Source organism: Equus caballus, chromosome 6 (genome assembly GCF_041296265.1).
Source record: "Equus caballus isolate H_3958 breed thoroughbred chromosome 6, TB-T2T, whole genome shotgun sequence".
Lineage (NCBI taxonomy): Eukaryota > Metazoa > Chordata > Mammalia > Perissodactyla > Equidae > Equus > Equus caballus.
Window position 1 is genome coordinate 58,504,189 of NC_091689.1, and position 23,006 is coordinate 58,527,194.

The window sequence follows — 23,006 nt, forward strand, 5'->3', positions numbered from 1 at the left end:
AAACTAGAGAAGAAAAAAGAAGCATTTACATCATCAAACATGAGATACCATTGTGAAATCACAGATCCTAGAATTGCTGCAAGTGAGAATACGTCAGCCATCTGCTAATACTGGACTTCCAAAGAGGCGAATCTCATTTTGTTCCATAATAGTCTCATATGAAAGGCAGCTGATATTATAAGTGCCTTCTCCTAAAGTAACACCCCGCTAATTAATTGAAAGGAATTTTGCACCATGAGTATTTAGAGCACAATAAATACCTTCCTGAGATGTAAAACCTACATCTCATTTGTTAGTTGTCCTTTCCATACTACAAAATAAATAAAGTAGTGCTACATTAAGAAAAATCCAATCAACAAAAATTAAATATGTCCACTGGCATGTTAGCTGCCACTTTTGAAAACTACCATCTCAGTCATTCAACAATGTTTACTGATTGCCTACATCATGTATTCTCTGGCCCGGAATGCCAGAACAGTCCCTAGTGATCAATTGTTTCAGAATAACTTGCAGAGGTTTCAAAAAGTGTGTTCCAAGACCCCATCCTTAGAAATGCTGGTTCTATAGGTATAGGGTGATATCTAGATATCTATGCTGTTTTTTAAGAACCCAAATGATTCAGGTGCACAGCCAGGTTTGGGAAGTTCTACTGTAGAAATTAGAAAGCTGAATCAGACATAGATGCTGCCCTAAGGAGATTACAGTAGTGGTCAATATTCTGTCTGTGATGATACATCTGATATGTATTGGTGTCCTCATAAAGACTTCCATAAGTTCCCACATTGGGTTTTTCTTTCCCTTATTCTTAAGGAATTTCACGGGTCTTGATACAGTATTCATTATGTGGATTATACAGTGACAGAACAATAATAATTTGACAGGGATATCATCAGATGCTGATTAGCATTAATAAGCAGTGTGACCTGACTAATCACCCACGTTCTCTGTGATGCATAATGTAGTCAGTTTTCAATTATCTTAAAATGGATTAATCACGGTGAAAGCTTTCTGGGTCTCCATATGTTGTGGACTCTTCCCTAATTCAGTTTGTTCATATCCAAGAAATGAAAAATATTTTAAGATTAACTAAATGAAATATTATTGGCGTAAAAAATCACACAAATAATTCCAAAGTAAATCATGTTATTGTGAAATGTTTAAAATTTTTTATCATTGATACAGTTCTTCTCCTTCCTTATATATGTTAACAACGTGGTCTATGTAAACACTGAAATCTATAAAGTCAAGGATATATCGTAAATATTTTAATTATTTTAAGTGATATGACTGGCTTTGAGGAAGTTTTTATACATGCACAAGTTTTCTTCCCTCTTCTAAAAAACGACTTAAATTTATAATATTTGTGCTGAATACTCCCATGATAGGATAATCCTCATCTCTGGCCCTAGAAAAATTCTAAAACTGCTCTTCTTCTAACATAGTTGCTTGTTAATGGCACTATAGGAAAAGCAAGGAATCCTATTATGCCTATACACTAAAACTCATATTCTATTTTCAGTTATATGGTACATTTATTTGTAACTATTTAAAAATATTTTAAATAAAAATAATTTAAAAATCACTATGTGTAACTTTGTAAAGATTTTAAAAATTTCTTGAGCACTTACTGTGTATAACACTAGATTAAGAGCTTTAAATTGATTGTAGAGAACACATTGGAGAGATTAAAATAATGCAATATACACTTTATTCTCAATGAGTTTATGATAGAGTAATAAATACAGGCGTAAACATAGGTAAGATATGGCAGTGAGTGCAAAAAGAGGACAAAAAGTAGAAGACGCAGTTTGAATATGAAACTAGACAACATTAACTTGCTAAAATCAAATATTATTATGTTGTCTTCCAGAGACATTCTCAGTTGTAAGAAGTCTTGCTAGTTGTCAAAGAAATGAGATAAAGAGGCTGCTTTAAAGTCCAGTATCAGGTGTCAGAGTTAAGTTAAATGGAAGAGAGGTCTCTAGGGGTTTGGTCTAAAGACACAAGAGCAGCCCAGATAGAGGGATGTCTGTAAATCTCTAAGACCATCTCTGTCTGTCTGTCTGTCTCTCTCTCTCCCTCTCCCTCTCTCTCTCACACACACACAATCTGTTGATAAAAGAAAATAGGCATAAATGAAGACCACAATTAAACACTATCCCAATATCTCTTCTAATGAGATTGCCAACATCATTTTACACATCCCTAGTTCCATCTACTTGGCTTTTGTTTGTTTAGTTTTACTCTCTTCTCTCAAACTGATAGAAACTTTTTTTCTTTTAAGTTTGAAGTTTCATTCTATAAGCAAATTATAGTTGTGATAGCAAGAATTCCTTTGCTTCTTTAAATTTTGCTCTGTTTTGGTGGACTTGTGAACTAAATAAGATCTATTAAAAGAGCAATATAAACATGTAATAAAAGTTATAACAAATGATTGCAGTACCTCAACACATGTGCACCTACATTTGAGTTTAGCTGAGATATACAAAGAGCTTGTTGTTTTTAAATTTTTTAAAGCCGTATTCATTGTGATTTCTAGCTCTCCTCAGTATTGTTGTTCATTTCCAGAAGTCCGTTAAAATAGGCAATGGTATAACTTAAGTTTTAAGCAATGTTAGTTTTTTAAAGCAAAAATCAAATGTCAAAATAAATCCAAATGGGTAAGTCCTATCTTAATAGTGAACATATGTTTCTTGTTCCCTTCTTGCTAAACCCAGATGTTAATTACTACATTCGTCACTACATTGCTCTTTTCCTATTTGGAGCTGGTTGAGATTATGTTGCAGGCAGGATAAATGTCATATGTGTACCATCAGTGAAACCAAGATTATTTTTCAGAGTCTAGTAAAATGCTGGTGACATTTTAGAACCAGAATTATAAATGATTCTTCAGAAGCTCACTATTCTTCATTGTGTCATTCTTCCATGTAACTTCAGTACAAAAATAGTGGGTTGAACTACATTAAAGACTGGACATTCTGACAAGCTACTTTATGAAAAAGGCAATAAAATACAATTACTGTTCAACTTTGATTTAAAACTCTTACGGGAATTCATTTTTAAATTCACATTTTTACAGCACTTCATGGTGTTCGAAAGAGATAGATTTAGCTTATTGTTTTAACTCATAAAACTAAATCTTGCAGCCATTTCTACATGTTGGCTGGCCGGTTAATAAATGGGAATTCTTAATGTGTTATTTTAGAGAAATAAAAAATTGATTTCATGGTTTTATTACATTACTTCTGAGCTTTGCAAGTACTTTAACTCTCTGTAGTCTTGGAAAACATGAGTATGTTCACATGATACAGGAAAAACATTTAGGTTTTGAACAACTTTAAATTGATCAACTCTCTCAAAAAATCAATCATTTTAAATTACAAATGACTTAATAATATAATTGGTAAACCAAATATTAATAAGAGCTCTGAACTTAACAAAATATAAGCTGATGCAAATTTTAATTTAAAATTGCTCAGTTCACTTTCAAATTTGCTTTTTGTTGACTGAATTTCTAATTTAAAAGCACATTATTAAACATTTAAAATCCCGTATTAGTTAGACAAACATCTACTCTAGCAAAGAAAAAATATATATAACCTCATAGAGCATGTAATATAGCTTACTGCATTTCCCTGTAACCATTGATATCAAAGAACAATAACCTTAAAGTCTCTAAGACAAATCCCAATCATTTATTAATTTATTTACCAAGATATAATATTATACATAGGAGGGATGTTGCAAATATTTAATAACTGTTAGTGTACATGTATTGACCAATCTGGATGACTGCCAGCCACTAACCCACCTTTATGGCCATACAGTTTGCATTGGCTGAATATTTGCTGTATTGGAGAAAACTGTAGAAGGAGCAAAAGGGAATGGGGACAGTGAGGAGTTTGGATCGAAACACACTAAGTTTGCATTGCCTATGAGACGTCTAAGTAGAGATGTCAAATGAAAAGTTGAATGTCTTGAGGGGAAAAGAGAGGCTGGAAATATTGGAGTTGTCAGCAAATAATTGGTTTTCAAAGCTATGAAACTGGATGAGATTACTTACAGTGAAAACGTAAATGTAAAGGAGAAGAGATTTGAGGACTAGACCATGCAGCAAACCAATTTCAAAGTTTGAGAAGATAGGAGAGAATCAACAAAGAAGACTGAGGAGGAGCAACCTATTGGAATCCAGAAGAATGTGGTGCTTGAAATCCAAGAGAAGAAATTCCTTCAAAGAAGGAATGATCAGCTGTTTCAAATGCTACTTATGGGTCAAAAATTGAGAATTGACTACTGGATTTAGCAAAATGGGTATCACTGGTGAATTTAACAAGAACAGTTTGATGGGACTGTTGAGAACAAAAACCCGATTAGAATGGATTCAAAAGAGAATATGAAGAGAGGAATCTGGGATAGAGAGTAGAAAAAAATCCTTGCAGGAGCTTTACTCTAAGTATGAGCAGGAAAAAAATAGTGAGCAGAGAAATGTAGGTCAAGAATTTTGTTTATTGAAATAAATTATAACATATTTGTATGCTGATAGGAAGATCCATTAAAGAAACAAAATCTGATGGTGCAAGGGAGAAATGAGGATTTAGCCAGAGACCAGAGTGGTGACCTTGAGTAAAGAAGAGGGCATAGGATCTAGGGCCCAAGTCAGTCTGAAATTAAAGTACAGTCTGTCCATATAACAAAGGGAGGGGCAGAGATGAGCTAAGATGATAGATGTGTTGGTGGGAACTTATAGAAATTCTTTTCTGTTCCTGTTTTTTCCATCAACAAGAACACCAGCCTCGAGCAGACTGAAAGAGAGGGAAAGTGTGTTGGCATTTTGAGGAATGAGGATGGGGTATTAAATAGTCCTGTAGGTGTGTGGAATAAATGGACTAGTGATATGTGTGGAATTGCCAGAAAATCCTGAACACTAACTTGAGGGTAGTGAACATTCAGTGACTATAAGATCAGTAAGTGTGGTTGAGTGCTTTTCTCCAGCAACATTCAGTGGGCCAGTTACAGTTGCAGAGTTGGCAGAGGGTAACCAGAGTTGAATATATTGCTAAGTGAATAATAAAATAAAGGCAGAGAGGGCCAAAGGAGTTGGAAGGAGTATGCAGTGGAGTTACTGTAAGTATTGACCGTGGGATCCAAATCAGCACGGGAGGAACATGAGAATATGAAAGGGTTTAGGGCCAGTGAAAAGATCTTGACAAAGTCAACAGATTATTTCAGTTATATAACTAGAGAGAGTGAGCTGGAAAGGAGGGAGATGGTGGTTGTAGACTGGGAGGCTAGAAATCAAGATAATGGAAGGGCTTCAGACACAGGTCAAAACAAGATGAAGGGAACAGGAGTGAGTGACTGAGTAGATACAGAACAAGATCACTGGACTACAGGAGTTTGAAAACAAAGAATCTACCATAAGGAAGGATGATTTGTGTGAATATTAAAATAAATGTGAATTATGATGAATACTATTGGAGAAAATGACAATGTTCCAGAGTTAAAAATGTTCAAGAAATCGAGGCCAATGACCTAGAAATAAGTAGACAAGTGCAAACAACAAGGGAGAGAGGGCAATATAGTAAGCAGACATGATATTGAAAGCAGGGCATTCTTCTAAAGGAGGAAAGAGTGGTGGTTAGAAGAGCAAGGAGATGCAGGAAGGATACCTACCCCACCACCAGGACCAGAGTTGTAAAGGGAAGGAGAGATAGCACAACCACCATTTCAGAGCCTTAAAGGGAAAGCAGAATGGAATGCTCAGAGAATATAATATGTTGAGCATATGAGGAATTTTACTGACGACATTCTCCAAGAACGACTGCTGTTTTTTCTTTCCTCCTCAATGCACTGTCATCTTTCTAAAAAATATCTGATCATAATGCTTTTCTGCTTAAAATTCATCAATAGGTCACAGTAGCTTTAAGCTTGTGCCAAAGACTAACATACTCTAGGACTCCTACGAAGCTCTCTCTAGCCACATCTCCCACCTGTCCCCCATAGGCACTCATCACATCTATAGGCCACTGGAAACGGTAACATAGACAAGCGTGGACTTACTGAGGATGCTCTACCAGTCTTTTTTTGTAGTAATTTCAATCAGTCAGCCACTTTTGCTATCTGGTGTTCAATTTTCTCATTTCCAGAATGAAGTAGCTAAATTCAGAATTTTTTACCTGGGAAACTATTACCATTTGGAGAATTAAGTCAAAAAGCAACATTCTTCATAAGGTGAGAATCTCCTAGGTATTTCAGGACTTTTAGAATAAGTGACCTTGTTCATTAATTGCCATTGTACCCTCCAGTCATTGAGACAACCAGAAGTGTGCCCACACATTCTCTAAACACCTCATGCTGTAGGGTAACTATATAAAATGCAGGCTACCCAGTTAAACTTGAACTTGAAATAAACAAATAATTTTTTTAGTCGAAGTATGTTGCAAAAATTGCATACGTGTCATCTGCTTTTATTTGCTATATCTGATAGCCCTACATATGGGTAGCCCTGCTGAGTAGGATTATACTTATAGTCAACGTAAAAATGGTACCCCTTGAGTTGCTCAGTATACAACCTACGTAACTAAATGTAACCACACTGCTTGGGGGTCAGTACAAACCCAGCTAAGAACATTGGTCCAGGTTGTCAGTGAGAGCAGTTGTAGCACTAACATTTCTATAATTCTCCAAACTATCCGGTGGTACAGTGTGCTAAAAAAGCTGTGTGATGCATGCACATAAGTAAAGCCTGGTTTGAGAAAATTTTAAAATCAATTATTTTGAAATTTAGTAATATTACTTTTTCTGCTCTCTTCATCTCTTTTATTGGTTTCTTGTTCCATTGACACTGGATCACATTTCTTCTTGAGAATGAAAACAATCTTGTTATAATAAGAAATTAATATTTAGTATGTCACCCACACCTGGAATTACAAATGAGGATTTCAAGAATATGACAGTGTAAACACAAGGGAATAATTAGCTAGTGGTGACATTTTAGACACTAATTGGGAAGATATTCTGCCTACTATTGAAGTTTAATAACCATTGGGTGACGAGGTCAAAATGTTGCCAGAGAAGAATAATTGACTAGTTGTCAAAGGCCAAAGAAGGTCAAATTTCCTCCAACAAATTCTGCACAGTCTGAAGTTTGCCTTTAAGTTTTCAAAGTGAAAAACTTGATTTGGTCAACTTCCTGAATGTAGATACATTTCTTGAGGATGGATTCCTATTAAACAAGTTCACAAGAGATCAATATATAGAGATCAAAATTAGTGATTAACTAATTTACAGTGATGCATAAAAGTGCTATAGAGTTAAGAATATTTACATTTGAAACCCAATGTATTCTATATCTGAAGACAGATCTCAGTTTGTTTCTGTTAACAAATATTTATTGAGCAGAAATACTGTGCTAGGCATGAGTGAATAAATGACAGTCTCTGCTCTTGATATCTCGTTGATTAGGCTAACGAGAGTAGAGAAGAGAGCATGTGATAAACCTTGGGCAGATGGGTGGATAAGGGTGGAAATGATGGAGAAAGGAGCATGTAGGAAGACATGGAGGTCAGAGAGCATGACACACTTGAGGAAATAAATATAAATCAGCATAATTAAGCATAAAATACTAGAAGAGAAACGGTGAGAAATAAAGATAGGGAAATGAGCAAGATCCCAATCAAGATAGGTCTTGAAAACTTTGTTAAGCAGTTGATCTTAAGAGCAATGGGGGCCACTACCAGGTTTTAAGTAGTTAATTATTAGATTTTTATCTATCGTTGTAGTTAATTATTTTATCTATAATAGTAGTTAATTATTAGATTGGTTTACCTGAAAGGAAGAAAGGGAGGGGTGAGATATTAAGGAGATGAACTACATAGAATGAAGCAATTAATTTTATGTTTGAGGTAAGGGAGAATGGAGAGTCCAAAAATACACACTTTTTTTGCGCCTAGACACAGGGAAAGTAGCAAATCAAGGGCAAAGAAAATGCATTTAGTGGTGCACTTTTTGGGTTTTAATTGTCTTTGTAACAGTTAAGGGAGTCAGTAAATAAGTATTTTGCTATAGAGGGCTACAGCTCAGGAGATAGATCTGGGATTAAGCTTTAGATTTGTGCATCGTTATAGAAGCCACTGGAAGGCATAACATCACCCAGAAAGAATGTGTTAGAGTAATGAGAGAGAGGGACCTAGAACTGAGGGACACTAGAACTTAAATTATAAGCAAAAAAAGAAAGGAGCCTGAAAAATCGTCTAAGAAGAGATGCTTGCACAAATGAAAAAAAAAAAAAAAAAAAACTGGGAGGATTTGGTATCATAAAAATAAAGGAAGGAGAGTATCTCACTAAAAATGAAGTAGCTGTATAAGGGCCAAGAAAATCCCCACTGGATTTGGAAAAAAGAGTCAGTTTGTTAGAAAAGATAGTAAGACCATTTTCAGAGGAAGATTAGTGGCAGAAACCTGAGTGTGGTAGATCATAAAGTGAATAGAAGCTGAAGAAGTGGAACCAGTGTGACTGTTGACAACTCTTTCCATGAGTTTGTGTCAAGAAGGAGAAAAATAGCACAGGATTTGAAAGGGTAAATTCCTGACAAGATATTATTTATGTGTGATTATACTTTGTTTGGTTTGACTCATCTGTTTGTCAGTTGTTAAAATGGAGAGTTGACCATACTTTATGCTGATGAGAAAGAAAGAAGGTAAATAGATGGGGGTATTCTACAAGTTTCCCCAGGAGAAAGGAATAGAATCCAGGACACAGATGAAGGGATCAGCATTGGATGGTGTTTTAGTTTGCTGGGCTGCCATAACAAGGTAGCACAGACTGAGTAGCTTAAACAGAAATATATTGTCTCGCAGTTCTTGAAGCTGCAAGTCTAAAATTAAAGTATCAACAGGATTAGTTCCTTCTGATGGCTGTGAGGGAAGAATCTGTTCCAGGTCTCTCTCCTTGGCCTGAGATGGTCTTCTTAGTACGTCTCTTCATATTATCTTCCCTATATAAGTATCTGTGTCCAAATTCCCCCTTTTTAGAAGGACACCAGACATATTGGATTAGGAGTTCACCCTACACCAGTATCACCTCATCCTAACTTAACTAATTACATCTCCAATTGCCCTATTTCCAAATAAGATCACATTCTGAAGTGTCATGAGTTAGGACTTCAATATATGAGTTTTGAGAGGACACAGTTCAACTTACAATACATGGGAAGAGACACTTCTTCCATTGTAACAGGAAGAAAAGGGAAAACATGGCTGTGTAAGTCTGTAGATTTTGTGGCAAGAAATTTAGGAGTTTCCATCTGCCTTTTATTTTCTCTAAAGTACAGACAAGAGGAAAAACTATTCTGATTCTCCAGTTAGTTCATTCTTTTAGAGCCCAGGTGAAACGTCAGTTTGTGATCATCTCAATTTAAAAGAGAAGCACGCTCACTTCTCTGTCTAAGATTATACATAACTACAATTTCTGTTAATGCGTTCAATATAATGTGTTTCCTCCATAGATTGTGTTTTAAAGAAACGAATCACCTTATACATCTTTCTATTTGTAAATATCCCCTAGCATTTCCTTGATGCCAATGGTGTAGTGAGTACTTGTCTGTGTTCTTAGAATTGAAACTTGAGGAGTAAGTGTTACTCAGTAAGTGAGCGTCTGTGTCCTACTGAGAGTAATTTTTCTCTGAAAGCCTTGTCCCAGGCTTCTAGAAAAGAGAAGTGTGAAATTCATGCATAATTGTAAAATTCAAGAATGTAAACATTATGCTGAGCGCCAAGAGCAGAGCACACCTGAGTCTCTTGAAGAAATGTAAAATTACCAGACATCCAAAGTCAGAGAAGTTTAGTTTAATTTAGAGTAAAATTATAGTATTGACTTAATAAACTCACTAATATATTTGTCTCTACTTATGGAATCTATGTAAACAAATAATTATATATTTGGGTCACTGTTTTCATATACTAGTGAATAAGAGCAATAAATAAGCATAAGATATAAAGAAATATATTTTGTCTTATTTTTCAGAGTGATTGTGTACTTAGTTTTTTCCTTTCTGAGCCTGTGCAACAAACAATTGAAGAATCATCACTTGTGGATCTAGGTAACTAATTTCATCATTATTACTATGTTCAATTATTGAGTTTCAAAATAATTGTGCAAAAAATCACTGTAATTTTTCAAATTAAAATCTCTTCTTAAGAATAAAGCTTTAAGAGCCTTTTCTAATCATCTCTAAAGCTTTTTAACCCCTTAGAATATGTTCATCAAGTTCAATTAAACTCAGATGTTTGTCCAATTATAATAACTACATGATGCCACACTATGAACTCATTGCAATTAATTGTGCATTGGGATGGAATTGCATGTCAGAGTTCTTGTTTTCCCCTGCAAGTAAGTCTTGCAGTTTACTCAACATCTTAGGAAGCAACAAAAATAAATATTAGGCAATAATAATGATCATGAATTATCTCGCAGTTTCACTCTTATTTTTTAAAGCTCAATAACTGCTCCTCCTCCCTCATGAAGTCATCTTTCATTACCGGGATCCCAAGCCAGCCCAGCACACCAGCACCATCCACCCTGTTCTCTGCCAAATGCGTGTTAGTTGCAATTAACTATTCTATCATCTCTCCTAGATTGGCAGAGACTCTTTTTGAATGTCTTATCAGTTTCAAGTGTTTGTAATATAATTCTCTTGCCAGTGGCCATCCGATAATGATGCTGGTTTTTGTCTCACACAAGATTAGCAAACGCATAATTTACTAGACTCCACCTCCCTTTTCTTTGCAAGTCCCAGTCTTCATTTTTATCCACATCCACCTTTTGATTCTCCACCTTTAAGATTAGGCACGTCTGCTTATCCTTTCTGCTTGTATCTGACATCCTAGTTATTTACTGGTTGGGTGTACAGTTCTGTTCAACTGGATCAGGTTGTACAATGTAATTGTTTATTTATTAAATTGTATATTTAAGTTGCTATCTGCCTTACTGCTCCTGTTAGACTGAAAGTCCTTACATCAAGGACTCAGTTTCCCACTATGCATTGCTCTGTACTCACAAATCCAAAATTAATCTGTGAGGATTGTACCTCTCTCATTCCCCCACATTTTATTCAGGTGACATCGCTCTCGAAGGTACTTTGCTTATATAGGCAAACCGTAGACAATATTAAGTAAATAAGGTAATTTCTTACATTTTATAGCATGTATCTAGAGAAGAATGATGTCTACAATATAAAATATTTCTTTTTTTAATGTCATAGTTCACAAATATCTAACAAATATCTTCTTTTTAAAAATACTATTAGCTGGAGAGATGTTTTTTTACGGTCAATAGTTATAAACTTTAACTAACCATGTTAAAAAGTAAATAAAACAAAGTTGCAAATTTCCAGAAATGTCAGATTTTAAAAATGGTACTAGGTTAGCTTCTATTCTGTCATTAAAGTGCTTAAAGAAAATTGTTTTTCTGTGTTTCAGAAAATTAAACTCTGCATCACTGTCAAACTTTTAATTTTGCTGATAGTGGTATTTCTCTGTAAGGTGTTTTGAAATACATATAGACACAAAAAATTAGGATTATTATTATAAAAACTAAAATGAGAGGTTTTTTTCTGGTTTGCTTGTTTCTTACTACATCATACGAAACTCAAGATTTGTTTTGACAGTGATAATGGGTGAAAGATTTGATTCCCAATATTTTTAGATATGGGCTGCATGTGAAATACAGCCTATTATCTTAAAATGACAGAACACATCTTCTAAGCAGAATGTGCAAATTATTAGAACAATTGTGCATTCTTTAAAGTGTGTCCTCTTTCATACTTCTGAATTCTTAATACTTTTGTCACAGAATATCAGTTGATTCTAAAGAAGAAGCACAATATTTATTTTAATCACTACTCTTGTCAGTTAGTTGGAATCTTGAGTTTATGCTGTTAAATGATTAGAGGATAAAATCATTCAAGTGTATTAAAATATTGGTTCACATAGGATAACTTTAAGCAAAAATCCCAGACTTCACCGTTTTACTACCCCTACTAATAAACTGACAGAGTGGATTCTGGGTACTTGTGTATCTAGACACGGGACATAAAGATCATATTAGCAATAATTTGTAATCCTGGATCTGGGAGATATTAACATTCCTTTGCTTTTACTCACTAACTAAACCTGACTTGGTAGAACAATAGAAGAATTTATCTTTTTCAAATGCCAATCCCATGATCTGTCTCCTCTACTGAAGACTTTTCCTTGGTTTCTCATTGCTCTTAGGCAGGGCCAACTTCATGGGCTTGAGACCTGTGCAGTCACACAGGGCAAGGTGCTTAGAACAGTCCTACACTTGGTTTAATACTCTGCTGTCACTGTCTTGAAATTCGTAATAGTTTTTGTAAAAGGGCCCCTGTATTTTCGTTTTGAATTTTGATTTTACTGAGCCTCACAAATTATATGGCTGGTCCTACCCCCTTAGGATGAAGACCAAAATCCTCATAATGGTATCCCAGAAGAATCTGGCACCCATCAGTTTCCCTTTCCAGTCTAATATCCGGCCCTTCCCCATCTTTATTCTTGTCTTTTTCCAGCTCCTCAACTAAGACAAACTCCTTGGTACCTCAGCGATGCAATTTTCTCTGCCTGGACCACTTGACTCCTATTCTACCTTCTCCATCCTTTTTTGCATCCTTCAGATCTCATCTCAATTGTCTTTGCTATATACTCCTATCATGTTTTTTCTTCAAAGCATTTATTACAGTGATGATTATGGCTTGTGTACTTCTTTGTAGACTAGAAATTCATGAAGGCATAATCCATGTCTGTATGGCTCACCACTGTATCACCAGGGCTTAGCTCTGTGTCTGGCCTACTCGAGATGCTCCATAAATAATTAGTGAGTAAATGATTGGTGATAGAAAAAAACAACAGTGGAAGACTCATTGATACTCTCTAACAAAGTAGCTTGTGTGGTTTTTATAAAAAGGACAAAAGAGAAGAAACCAAAATCCAAAATCATGCTACTCCTCCCGCACTCACCACTTCATGTGGAAATGCTCTAGAACAATGAATTCAACACCTCCCAACCACTAAAATTCTCTTGAAGTATCACCTGGAAAAAAAACCTTCTACAAATTATTACATTAAATATTATGAATACCACACAACCAAGGCACTACCCAGAAAGTTGCTGGATTTTATCTTGTATATTCTTTGATTTTCTAATGAAATGATCCTCTCTACTCCCCCAAAATTAATATAATCTATATGCCAAATAATATCTCCACAAAAAAATAAAATTATCCATCCTCCACCAGTACATAACTCTGACACACAAAAGGTAGATTGTTGTCAAGTTATAGAAACAATAACATTGGTAGTGGAGTAGAACCTGATCAAAGCCAACAGTTGTCAGGGTTAAGAGGATGAATTAATGAGCATGTTTAGACACCATTGATAATTACAGAGAATTGCAAACAGGAGCTTTCAATCATTACCTTACATCACTACCTCCAATTTGAGATGTTAATCTAAAAGGGAACTCGAAACCATGCATGGCAGGGTCTCGCTGGTTAATCTTCTAGCTACTTGCTCTGACAGAGCCCAGATCAGTTATCAATAGGTTGAGGTACATTACCCAGGTGTTCAATTTAAATTTTAATCATATGTAAGGATAAGAAGGGGATGGCTAGCACTACTTCAATACTTATATTAAAGTTTTTTTTTGAAATTTTCAGTTGAAAGCTTTAAATACTATGCACTTGCCTATATTATATATGTAATCTCACATTTTTAATTAGGAAATTATTTTAGACTTTTACTTTTGGCTGAGATGGGAAGGAAAAGATGAAAAGAAGATGAGAGTTAGAGGACTTTCCTCTAATTACCTCATCTCTAATAGGAGAGTGTAAAGGAGATCTCTGAAATCTGACAAATCAAGCGATAAAAAATCTTAGCATATGTAATATTAGTATTAGAGAAATACTAAGGAAGATCAGAAAATTGAATATAATTGAGTGGTAGATGAAATTAAAGTGAGAAAGATTATGCACACTGATTTTATCTTTGCTTCTATTAAGAAACAAATGTTGTCAAAAAAAGGTCTAAGAATGTTAAATAGAAGTAACTACCAGAACAAAAATGAAACCTTTCCTAAGTTTTTTCACAAGTACATAAAAATAAAAACAAATTACATAGTGAAAGACTTTCTTAAAAATTGTAAAAACAAAAATGTTTCTTTAACAACATAAAACAATAAGAGCAAAGAGAAAATGTATCTATTATATCAATAAGTATAAACCGGCTTAACTCATCAATTAAGAAAGAAGAATTTTTCACTTGGAATAAAAGTGTAAATCATACCTGTATCTTCATGTAAAAACAGATGTACAACAAAGTGATTTTAAAAGCTTGAAAATTAAAATATAGGCCTAGTTATATTAGGCAAATGAAAGGGTCTGGAAACCACAGGTCACAATCTTAATAAAGAAAAGGTAGAACTGAGGCCGAGAAGCATTAAATAAGACAGAAATGGAACTCTAAACTATAATGAGAACAATTCGCAATGAAGAGCTGAGCAGTTATGACTACATATCAAATATGTGACAGCAACATATGTACAGCAGACATTATGGAACATACAAGGAGAAATACACAAAACACACTAGTAGTAGGATCTTCTAATTCACTTCTCTTGATTTATGAAAGACTAAGTGGAAAAAAATAAGTAGATACATAGAAAAACTAAATAGTAAAATTAATAAGGCAAAATTGATTAATTTATATCAAACTCTTTCTGCTGAAAATAGAGAATATAGCTTCTCTTCAAGTTCCCATGTAACATTCATGAAAATAGATTATGTATTAGGCCACAAAGAAAATTTCAGTAGCTTCTAAAAAGTTGAAATAGTACAGACATATTCTCTAATCACGAGACAATAAAGTGAGAAATTAATGGGAAAATTCAGAAAACTAGAAGAAACTTAAGTTCGGAGATTTAAAAAAATAATCTCTCTTGAACAACTCTTGGCTCAAAAGGACTCACAAACTAAAACTGCAAAATTTCCGAAGAATGGCAATAATGAAATACCACATCTCAGAAACCATGGGAAAAAGATAAAGCAATGCTCAGAGGAAAGTTGGAATAATTGAAATAAGCACAAAACAATCAAAAAGAATACAAAAAGAAAAAGATGGGTAAAGATAAAAAGTAAAGATTAATGAGTTAGCACACAGAAAACAGCAGAATAAATAAATCTGGAAGTTAAAAGTAAATAAAATAAATAAACCACTTGCTAATCTAATCAAAAGAATGAGGGCAAATTCAAATACACAAAATACAAAGGGAGAAGCAAGAAGTAACCATAGAAAGAGATGACACTGAATAATAGTAAGAGACTACTTTGTTCAACTCTACAAAAATAAATATGTAAAACTGTCTAAAATAGATAATTTTCTAGGAAACACAATTTACTCACCCCAGAAAAAAGATCAAGTTTGGTAGAATAAATAGAAAAAGCTTCAAAAAGCAATCTTTAAAACAGTACCAAGTTCAGATGATTTCTAGAGGGATTCTACTAAACCTTTACAAACCAGATAATTCCACTGCTATTTAAACAATTGCAGAACAGAGGAAAGTAAAGACCATTTTTCATATTATTTTTATGAAGCACATAGAATATTTATGCTAATAACTTCAAGGATCGCAGGATTGCAAAAGAGAAATCACAGGCTAATCTCACTGCTGAATATTAATGGAAAATTCAAAATAAAATATTAGCTAAAACGATCCATCAGCACACTAAAGGAATATAACTCACCATGGCCAGAAATGCAGGAATGGTTCAATATCAGGAATATACATACTATATAATACATGTTATCCTATTAATAGATTTAAGGAGAAAATCACATGCTCATCTCTGTAGACCCTGAAAAGGCATTTGATAAATTTCAATAAACTTTCTTAATAAAACATGCAAATAAGAATAAATGGGTAATGCCTTAACATGAGAAGATGTATCTTGTCTATCCAAAGCCCACATCAGGCATGACAGGGAAACAGTAAAAATGTATTTCCGCTAACGTATAAAATAAGGCATTATGCCCATGATCATCACAATTACACTGAGCTAAAAGCACTGATCATCATGGGCTCACTCCTTCACCTCCTTCAAGCCATTGCTTAAAATTTACCTTCTCAATGAGAAGCACCCTGATTATCCTATTTAAAATTGCAACCTGCCCCCTATTCTGGTAGCCCCCAATGCTTTATCTTGTTCTGGGTTTTTTTCTTATAGTTTATCATATTCAGCATATTATAAATTTTACTTATTTATTATATTTATTGCTTTTTTTATATCTCCCAATGCTACTATAGAAATACCAAAAGTCTAATCTGTTCCAAGAGCCTAGAGCGTTGCCTTGTCCATAATAGGTCAATAAATATTTGTGAAATGACTAAATGAAATAGAAAAATAAATTAGAAGCATAAATTTTGGGAAGGAGAAAACAAAACTAACACTGTTTGCCAGTAATATGATTACATATCTAGAAAAAAAGACTCAACTAAAAATCTATCACAAATGATGAGATTTCAATAAAGGTATCAGGTACCAAATTGATATATAGACCTCTATTGCACATATATATATATTATATTATTACATATTATATATATAAATATTTAGAATGTATAATAGAGGAAAGAAGCCATTTACAAGAGCAGCGAAAAAAAAAAAAAGAAGGAAAGAAAGCAAAACCTAGGAATAAATTTAACAGGAAATGTGCAAGACCAAATGAAGAAAACTTTAAAACACTACTGAGGGTTTTGAAAGATACAATGAACAAATGGAAAGATATAGTATGCTCTTGGATAGGAAGATTCAACATCAGAAAGATGTCAGATATTTCCAATTTAATTTTGAAATACAATTTTTAAAAATATTAACAGATCTATTCTAACTAGATAAGCTAATTCTCAGTTCATAAACAATGAAAAGCCATGAAAACTTAGCAAAAGGAGAGCAAAGAGGTGAGACAAACTCTACCTGATATAAAAACACATTACAAAGCCTCAGTAATTAAAACTGTGTTTGGTGTCAGCACATTAATAGATGAATAAAGGAAACATAGTAGGATGTCCATACACAGAGTCAAATACATTCAGGAATATAATATTGGCCAAACCAGTAAGGGAAAATTCAATGAATAGTGTTGGGATAGCATACTTCACACCATATTCCGGGATATATACCAAATAGATGAAAGATTTTAAATGTAAATAATGAAACTATGTGTGAAAAAGAAAACACGGAAAAAATCCTTTATAATCTTGGGATGAGCTGTTATAGCTATCACTACAAATCCAGAAGCCATAATAATTCTGCATAATATAAAATAAAGTCCAAAACAATGCAAAGACAAATGACAAAATGGGTGAAATATTGGAAATTTATCACAACAAAGAGTTGGTTGTCTAATATATACATAAATAACTCATAGAAATTGGTAGGAAAAAGACCAACAACCAAATAGAAAATCATGTAAAGAGTATGAAAAGATAATCCACAAAAGAAGAAATTATTAGTAGCTCTTAACCAAATTAAAGGATTCCCAGCCTCATACGTAAGAAAAATGCAAATGTGAATTAAAATTATACTGATATCATTTTTAACTCATCAGATTGGCCTAAATTCAAAAATTTCCTTAATAAGCTTGGTTATGAGTCAGCAGGCACTGTCATACACTGCTGGTGGTAATGCAAATTGGTACAACTTCCATGGAAGGCAATTTTGCAACATTTATCAAAATTACAAATGCTGAATACCCTTTGACCAGCAATTCTGCTGTTGGAAATTTATCCTATGATATGTATGCACAGGTACAAAATGACACACATACAAGCCTATTCATTGCAGCATGGTTTGTAACAGCTGGAAAACATTGTAAAAAACCCACCTGCCCATAATGGGGAACTAGTTAAATAAATTATGATATTTGCACATAATGGAATATGAGACTGTATTTTAAAAAAGAAAGAAGCTATGTATTATTCATATGAAAATACCTCAAAAATCTTTGTGCAGAATAGTAAATATGCTATTCCTTTTGTGAAAAAAGGGAGAAAATAAAAATACTTATTTGTATTTGCTTATATGAAGAAACTGGGAGGATATGTGTCCCTCTGGAGGGATATATGGGTAACTAATAAAATAATGGTAGAGGAACTGAGTGCATAGGTGTTAGAAATGAGAAGAAGACTTTTTACTGTATGCTTTTAAAGTAAATTTTCATTTTTGAATTATATGAATATGTTATCATCTGAAAAAAAGTTAAGTTTTGAAATATTTCTTTAACCTTAATGGATACATTATGCATAGTAATCACTGTGTTAGCTGCTGTAATGCTATGCATTCAAGCATTTCAACACAATCATCCTTAGGATCAATAATATTTTAAAAGTTCTTGGGGTTACCATAAATGGGTAGATTACACATGATCAGATCCCCCAGACTATCTTGAAGCAGAAAATCAGAATATTCTAACATCATCTAGTCCATATGAAGCTATTCTCAAAATTCTCCCTCTCTGGGTTCTTCATTTAAACCCTTTCCCTTAGGTTGTTGCCCCCTGTTTGCCTCTTTACAGCACGATGTTTAAGAACATAGGCTTTAGAGATCATTTAACCCTGCACCGTTTATTGTCTGCATGACCTTGAACCGGATGCCCCAATTTCCTCATGTGTACAATGGAGGTAACACAAACTTTATAGATTCATTGTGAGAATTTAGTGAGGTAACGTACATAAAGCTCTTAGCCCAACATTTCACACACAGTAGGAGTTCTAGAAATGCTGAGTACCTCTACTATTACTACATTGACTCCTAACACTTCTTTGTGGCCTGAATTTTCAATGGGTTCTGAACTGTGGCATGTTTTGATGGGTACTCTGGTTGCTAATCTTGCATGAGAGGTTTAGGGTGGAATATCATCTTCAGTCCAAGTAACAATTGTATGGTTACTATTGAGACAATCATAAATTTATGCTTATTTCCTACTTTGAATTAAAACTCGTCTGATTAAACACATTGAGTTTCTATTTAATAATCTGTTCACTGTTTAACTCAAAAATAATGATAATTGTATGTCAAAAAGTCATCAGCATTTTCAGCATGCTCATACCAAAAGTTCAACCACATGTTTTTATTATGAGATGCAGTTTAACTCACTGCTACAATCAGAATTATCTCATAGTGTCTCTAATTAACAATGTGTCTCAGTCACTGTAATCAAGATATTTTAAGGAAGAAAGTTTTTGATTGTATTTGTGTACTCACCATTTCAGCTGTAAGAAACACTCCATGTCAATTTTAATTATTTCAATGTCAATAATCCACATTGACAAGAAAATTAATTGATATTACCTACTTACGATGTGTAAACTATTCCAATAAACACGTAAAAGGCTTTGGGAGTAGAAGCATTCTGCTCAGGTTTAATTTTCCAATGTTAGAGAGGAATAGAGAGCCAAGGTTGTCAGAAGACAGTGTGGACCACAATGCGCCCACAACAGAACATTGCCAAACTCCTTGTTATTAATAAATTTCTTCTCTCCAAATTCCCTCAGAGAATATACAACTAGAGATTACAAGGGAAATATTAGAAAAACTGTAAATTATGCTTAATCCATGGGGTATAAACTGGAAATTTTTAATTAAAAAACTAAAGCCCTCATTTTAATGATGGACTGATATAACTTAAAAGAAAAATTGAAGTTACTTCTGTCATTAAATAAATGTTTAGTGTGACATTCTGGAGCAAGCACTGATTTATATGTCCCTTAGGAATATGGGAAAAAAGAAAGCTCTGAGGGAGAATGTAATCCACTAAGCAAGTTGAGACACGTAAAATAATAATTACAATGTAAATATTAAGTGTAACGGCTGTGCTAGGAGAGTTCAGAGGGAAGTGACCACAGGAAGTATTTTGCATTTTAATTAGGCCTTGTAGAAAAGTAAAAGTTCAATAGCCAAAAATGGTGGAAGAGATCGTTTCAAATAAAGGGAATAATATGAGCAGTGACTGGAAGGAAATTATAGAGCATGTTTGTACAACTGAACACACAGACTACAGTATGGAATAATAATAACGAGGAATAAAGCCAACCGACAGATTCAATAAGAAGCAACAATTCAAGGCTGAGGATTCAGACTTTTTTTCATAAGCGATGGAAAGCTTTGAACAGTACTTTGATCAAAAGAGTAATTTTATAAAAGTTGCTGTAGGAAGATTATACTGGCAATTGTGTACAAATAGATTTGGGTTCTGGGGGAGGGGAAGAGAATGTTCCAGTGGTTCTGGCAAATGCTTTGTAAGAGTCTGAACCAGGTGCTGTGGAACTAGAAAGGAAGAGATGTCTGCACATATATGGAGAAAGGCTATTAGCAATTACAAACATTTACTGGGAGATTATTGTGAAAATTTTTAAATTTTATCAGTCATCCCAACTATCCTGAGGTAGGTAACTGTTATCTCCACTTTACCGAAGTCGATTAACTTAGTCCTAATGACATAGTCATAGGTATAGTGCTGAGACCCGACCCAGACTCACTGACTTCTAAAGCCAACATTTTCAACCACTCTGCCCTCTAATACTTTAAGCTCATTGTATTGAACATTGAGGAGAAAATTAGAGCCAAAAATGACACTGAGGTTCATGCTCAGGTAATTGGGAAAATAATGGTATCGCTCAAAACAAAACACAAACTCTATTATTAGATTAGAATGTGAAGATTAGACACAAATCCCATCTTCAATGAACTCAAGCTTCCTGAAGAGTATGATGTTTTCATCATGATCCTGAAGAATGTTTCCTTTGCATATAATCCATTGGTCCTGATTAAGTCTTTAAATGTTTGATTTATCTTGTGATGCGCCACTTTCAATTTAACCCACTGAAATTCTATTGTTTTATCAGGTGAGGAGTTTCCTGACAAGAAGCCTAAGGTGCAGTTAGTCATATCATATGAGGATGCGAAGCTGACCATACTAGTGAAGCACATGAAAAACATTGTGAGTTTATCATATCTAATAAGAAACATGTAAACCTACGTTTAGAAATCACTTGCCTCCTTTAGGCAGTTAATGTCAACATTAGTGAGAGGAATGGGGCCAGCCACCAGGTTTAAGCGGGGAACAACGAGACAATTAACAGTGTTCTGCTTTGGAATAATTGTGATCCTTGGGGTAAAGACAACAAAATATTTCACAGAGAAAGTCCTAGAATGAAAGTTAGACTTTATTCAAAATGGAGTGTCAGGAAAAACCTAGTGAAAAGCTTTGAGAAAGCAGGAATAGCTAGAGTATTAAGGGCTAAAGGAAAAAAATCTGGGTCCCAAGACTTTCCATCTATCTTGTCATGCTGAGCTTGGTGGAAGATGGACTCAGCTCTTTGAATAGCGCCAGCACCTTCTCTGTGAAGCCAGGATCTCTTAGAGTTTCCCCCCAGATTCCCTTTGCACTTTGAATTTATACCACCACAGCAGTTACCTAATCTGCTGTAATTGCTCACATATATTTCTTTTCCCTCAAAAACTTACAAAATTTTTGAAAACAAGAACCCCATCTTTGCATCCCCAGAACCTAGAACAACAACTGTCGTTAGCCTTAAAGGAAAACTAAAAGTTGCTCTTTCTACCACACCCCGTTCCTCGCTAAGGATTGGTCAAGTCAGAGGCAAGGATGGCAATTGGGCCGTGTCATTAAGTAACAGAGGAGCTTTCTGCGTCTCAGGGTAATTAATTAATGGTCCAAGTCTGGATGCAGTTGACAGAAAAGGGTAAATCTAAACCTCACCAACTTCTCCAGTTTTCTTCTAGTCTAGTCAAACTTGGTCCTCCATGTGGTGAAATTCCCCAGGAGACTACACGGATATGGAGAAAGTCAGCAGCATTATTTTGGCTCTCTCCTTTATGCATGTAAATCTCTCAGGATGCGCTTGGAAGGATTTACAGGAGCAAACTCTTCTCAGCATGGCGTGCATCTGGAACATACTAGAACTTAATGAATATTTGTTCAGTGAGCAAGTAGTTGGCATCATTTGCAAGGGATACATCCATTACTAACTTAGTATTAGCCAGATATCCAAGGATGCTTGTTTGTAAATCTTTGGTGTTTGCAATCAACAATTTTTATAATAGCTAGGCAAATATTATTAAATGTGTTTTTGCAGAACTTTTAGTCATTAAAATAATTATTTTCAATTCTTTTTGATAAGATAATCATCTAAAATGAGAATAGCAGTTGTTTGAGAATTCTTAGGCTCAGAAATGAATATTCAATTAGATATTGTTTATGGCTATATGCATGTTCATGGACTTTAAGCATCTATGTAAATATATATGATAAAATAATAGAATATTAAGAAATAGTGTTAACAGAACTTATATATGTATGTGACATATGATTATTAATTGAAAAGAATCCCTTTGGAAACTATATATCTATTCCAGTAACGTCATTGCTCAAAACATTTTAGAACACGCCTGTTGACATTGCTTTGAGATCTGGCATATAAACCACACAGTAAACTTGGTGATATTACTAAATAGTCATGCCTAATATTTGATCAAAAGCAGTATTAACCAACTTGGTCACCCATTATATTCGCCAGATAAATCCTCAAATTACTTTTGACAGTTTTCAAAAATTCATTTTACACTCAGATGAAGTTCACTACCAATAAGGATATTCAGAACGAATATGATGCAGGCATGAAGCGAGGGGAGTGTGTGAGTAAGAGCAAGAGTTTAAGATTTAGATCAAGTTATGGGTAAATGGCAAATAACCAGATAATTCCTACAAAAAGTGAAACACTCCTTAGGACCGCTAGAGCTTGTACATTCCAATGTCCTCTGAAAGAAGGTTATTAATAATGAAGTCATACTTCCTGCTGTCTGACTTCTCAGTCTACCTGCTGATTCCTCTCTTCTCCCTAGTCTCTTAACATCTCC

The 23,006-nt window shown here is 34.3% G+C and overlaps 1 protein-coding gene across 26 annotated transcripts in view; it reads left to right on the forward strand.

The window, feature by feature from the left end:
* PIK3C2G (phosphatidylinositol-4-phosphate 3-kinase catalytic subunit type 2 gamma) overlaps positions 1–23,006 on the forward strand; it is a 510,459-nt gene that overhangs the window by 456,676 nt on the left and 30,777 nt on the right. For 24 of the 26 annotated variants that reach the window (XM_070270025.1, XM_070270013.1, XM_070270006.1 and 21 more), the window contains 2 exons: positions 10,025–10,100; positions 20,972–21,066. In XM_070270025.1, the coding sequence (XP_070126126.1) occupies positions 10,025–10,100; positions 20,972–21,066 (171 nt within the window). Of the gene's footprint in view, positions 1–6,146; positions 6,232–10,024; positions 10,101–20,971; positions 21,067–21,861; positions 22,077–23,006 lie in introns of those variants that run through there. The other 2 variants (XR_011439709.1, XM_070270020.1) reach the window with 2 other exon arrangements.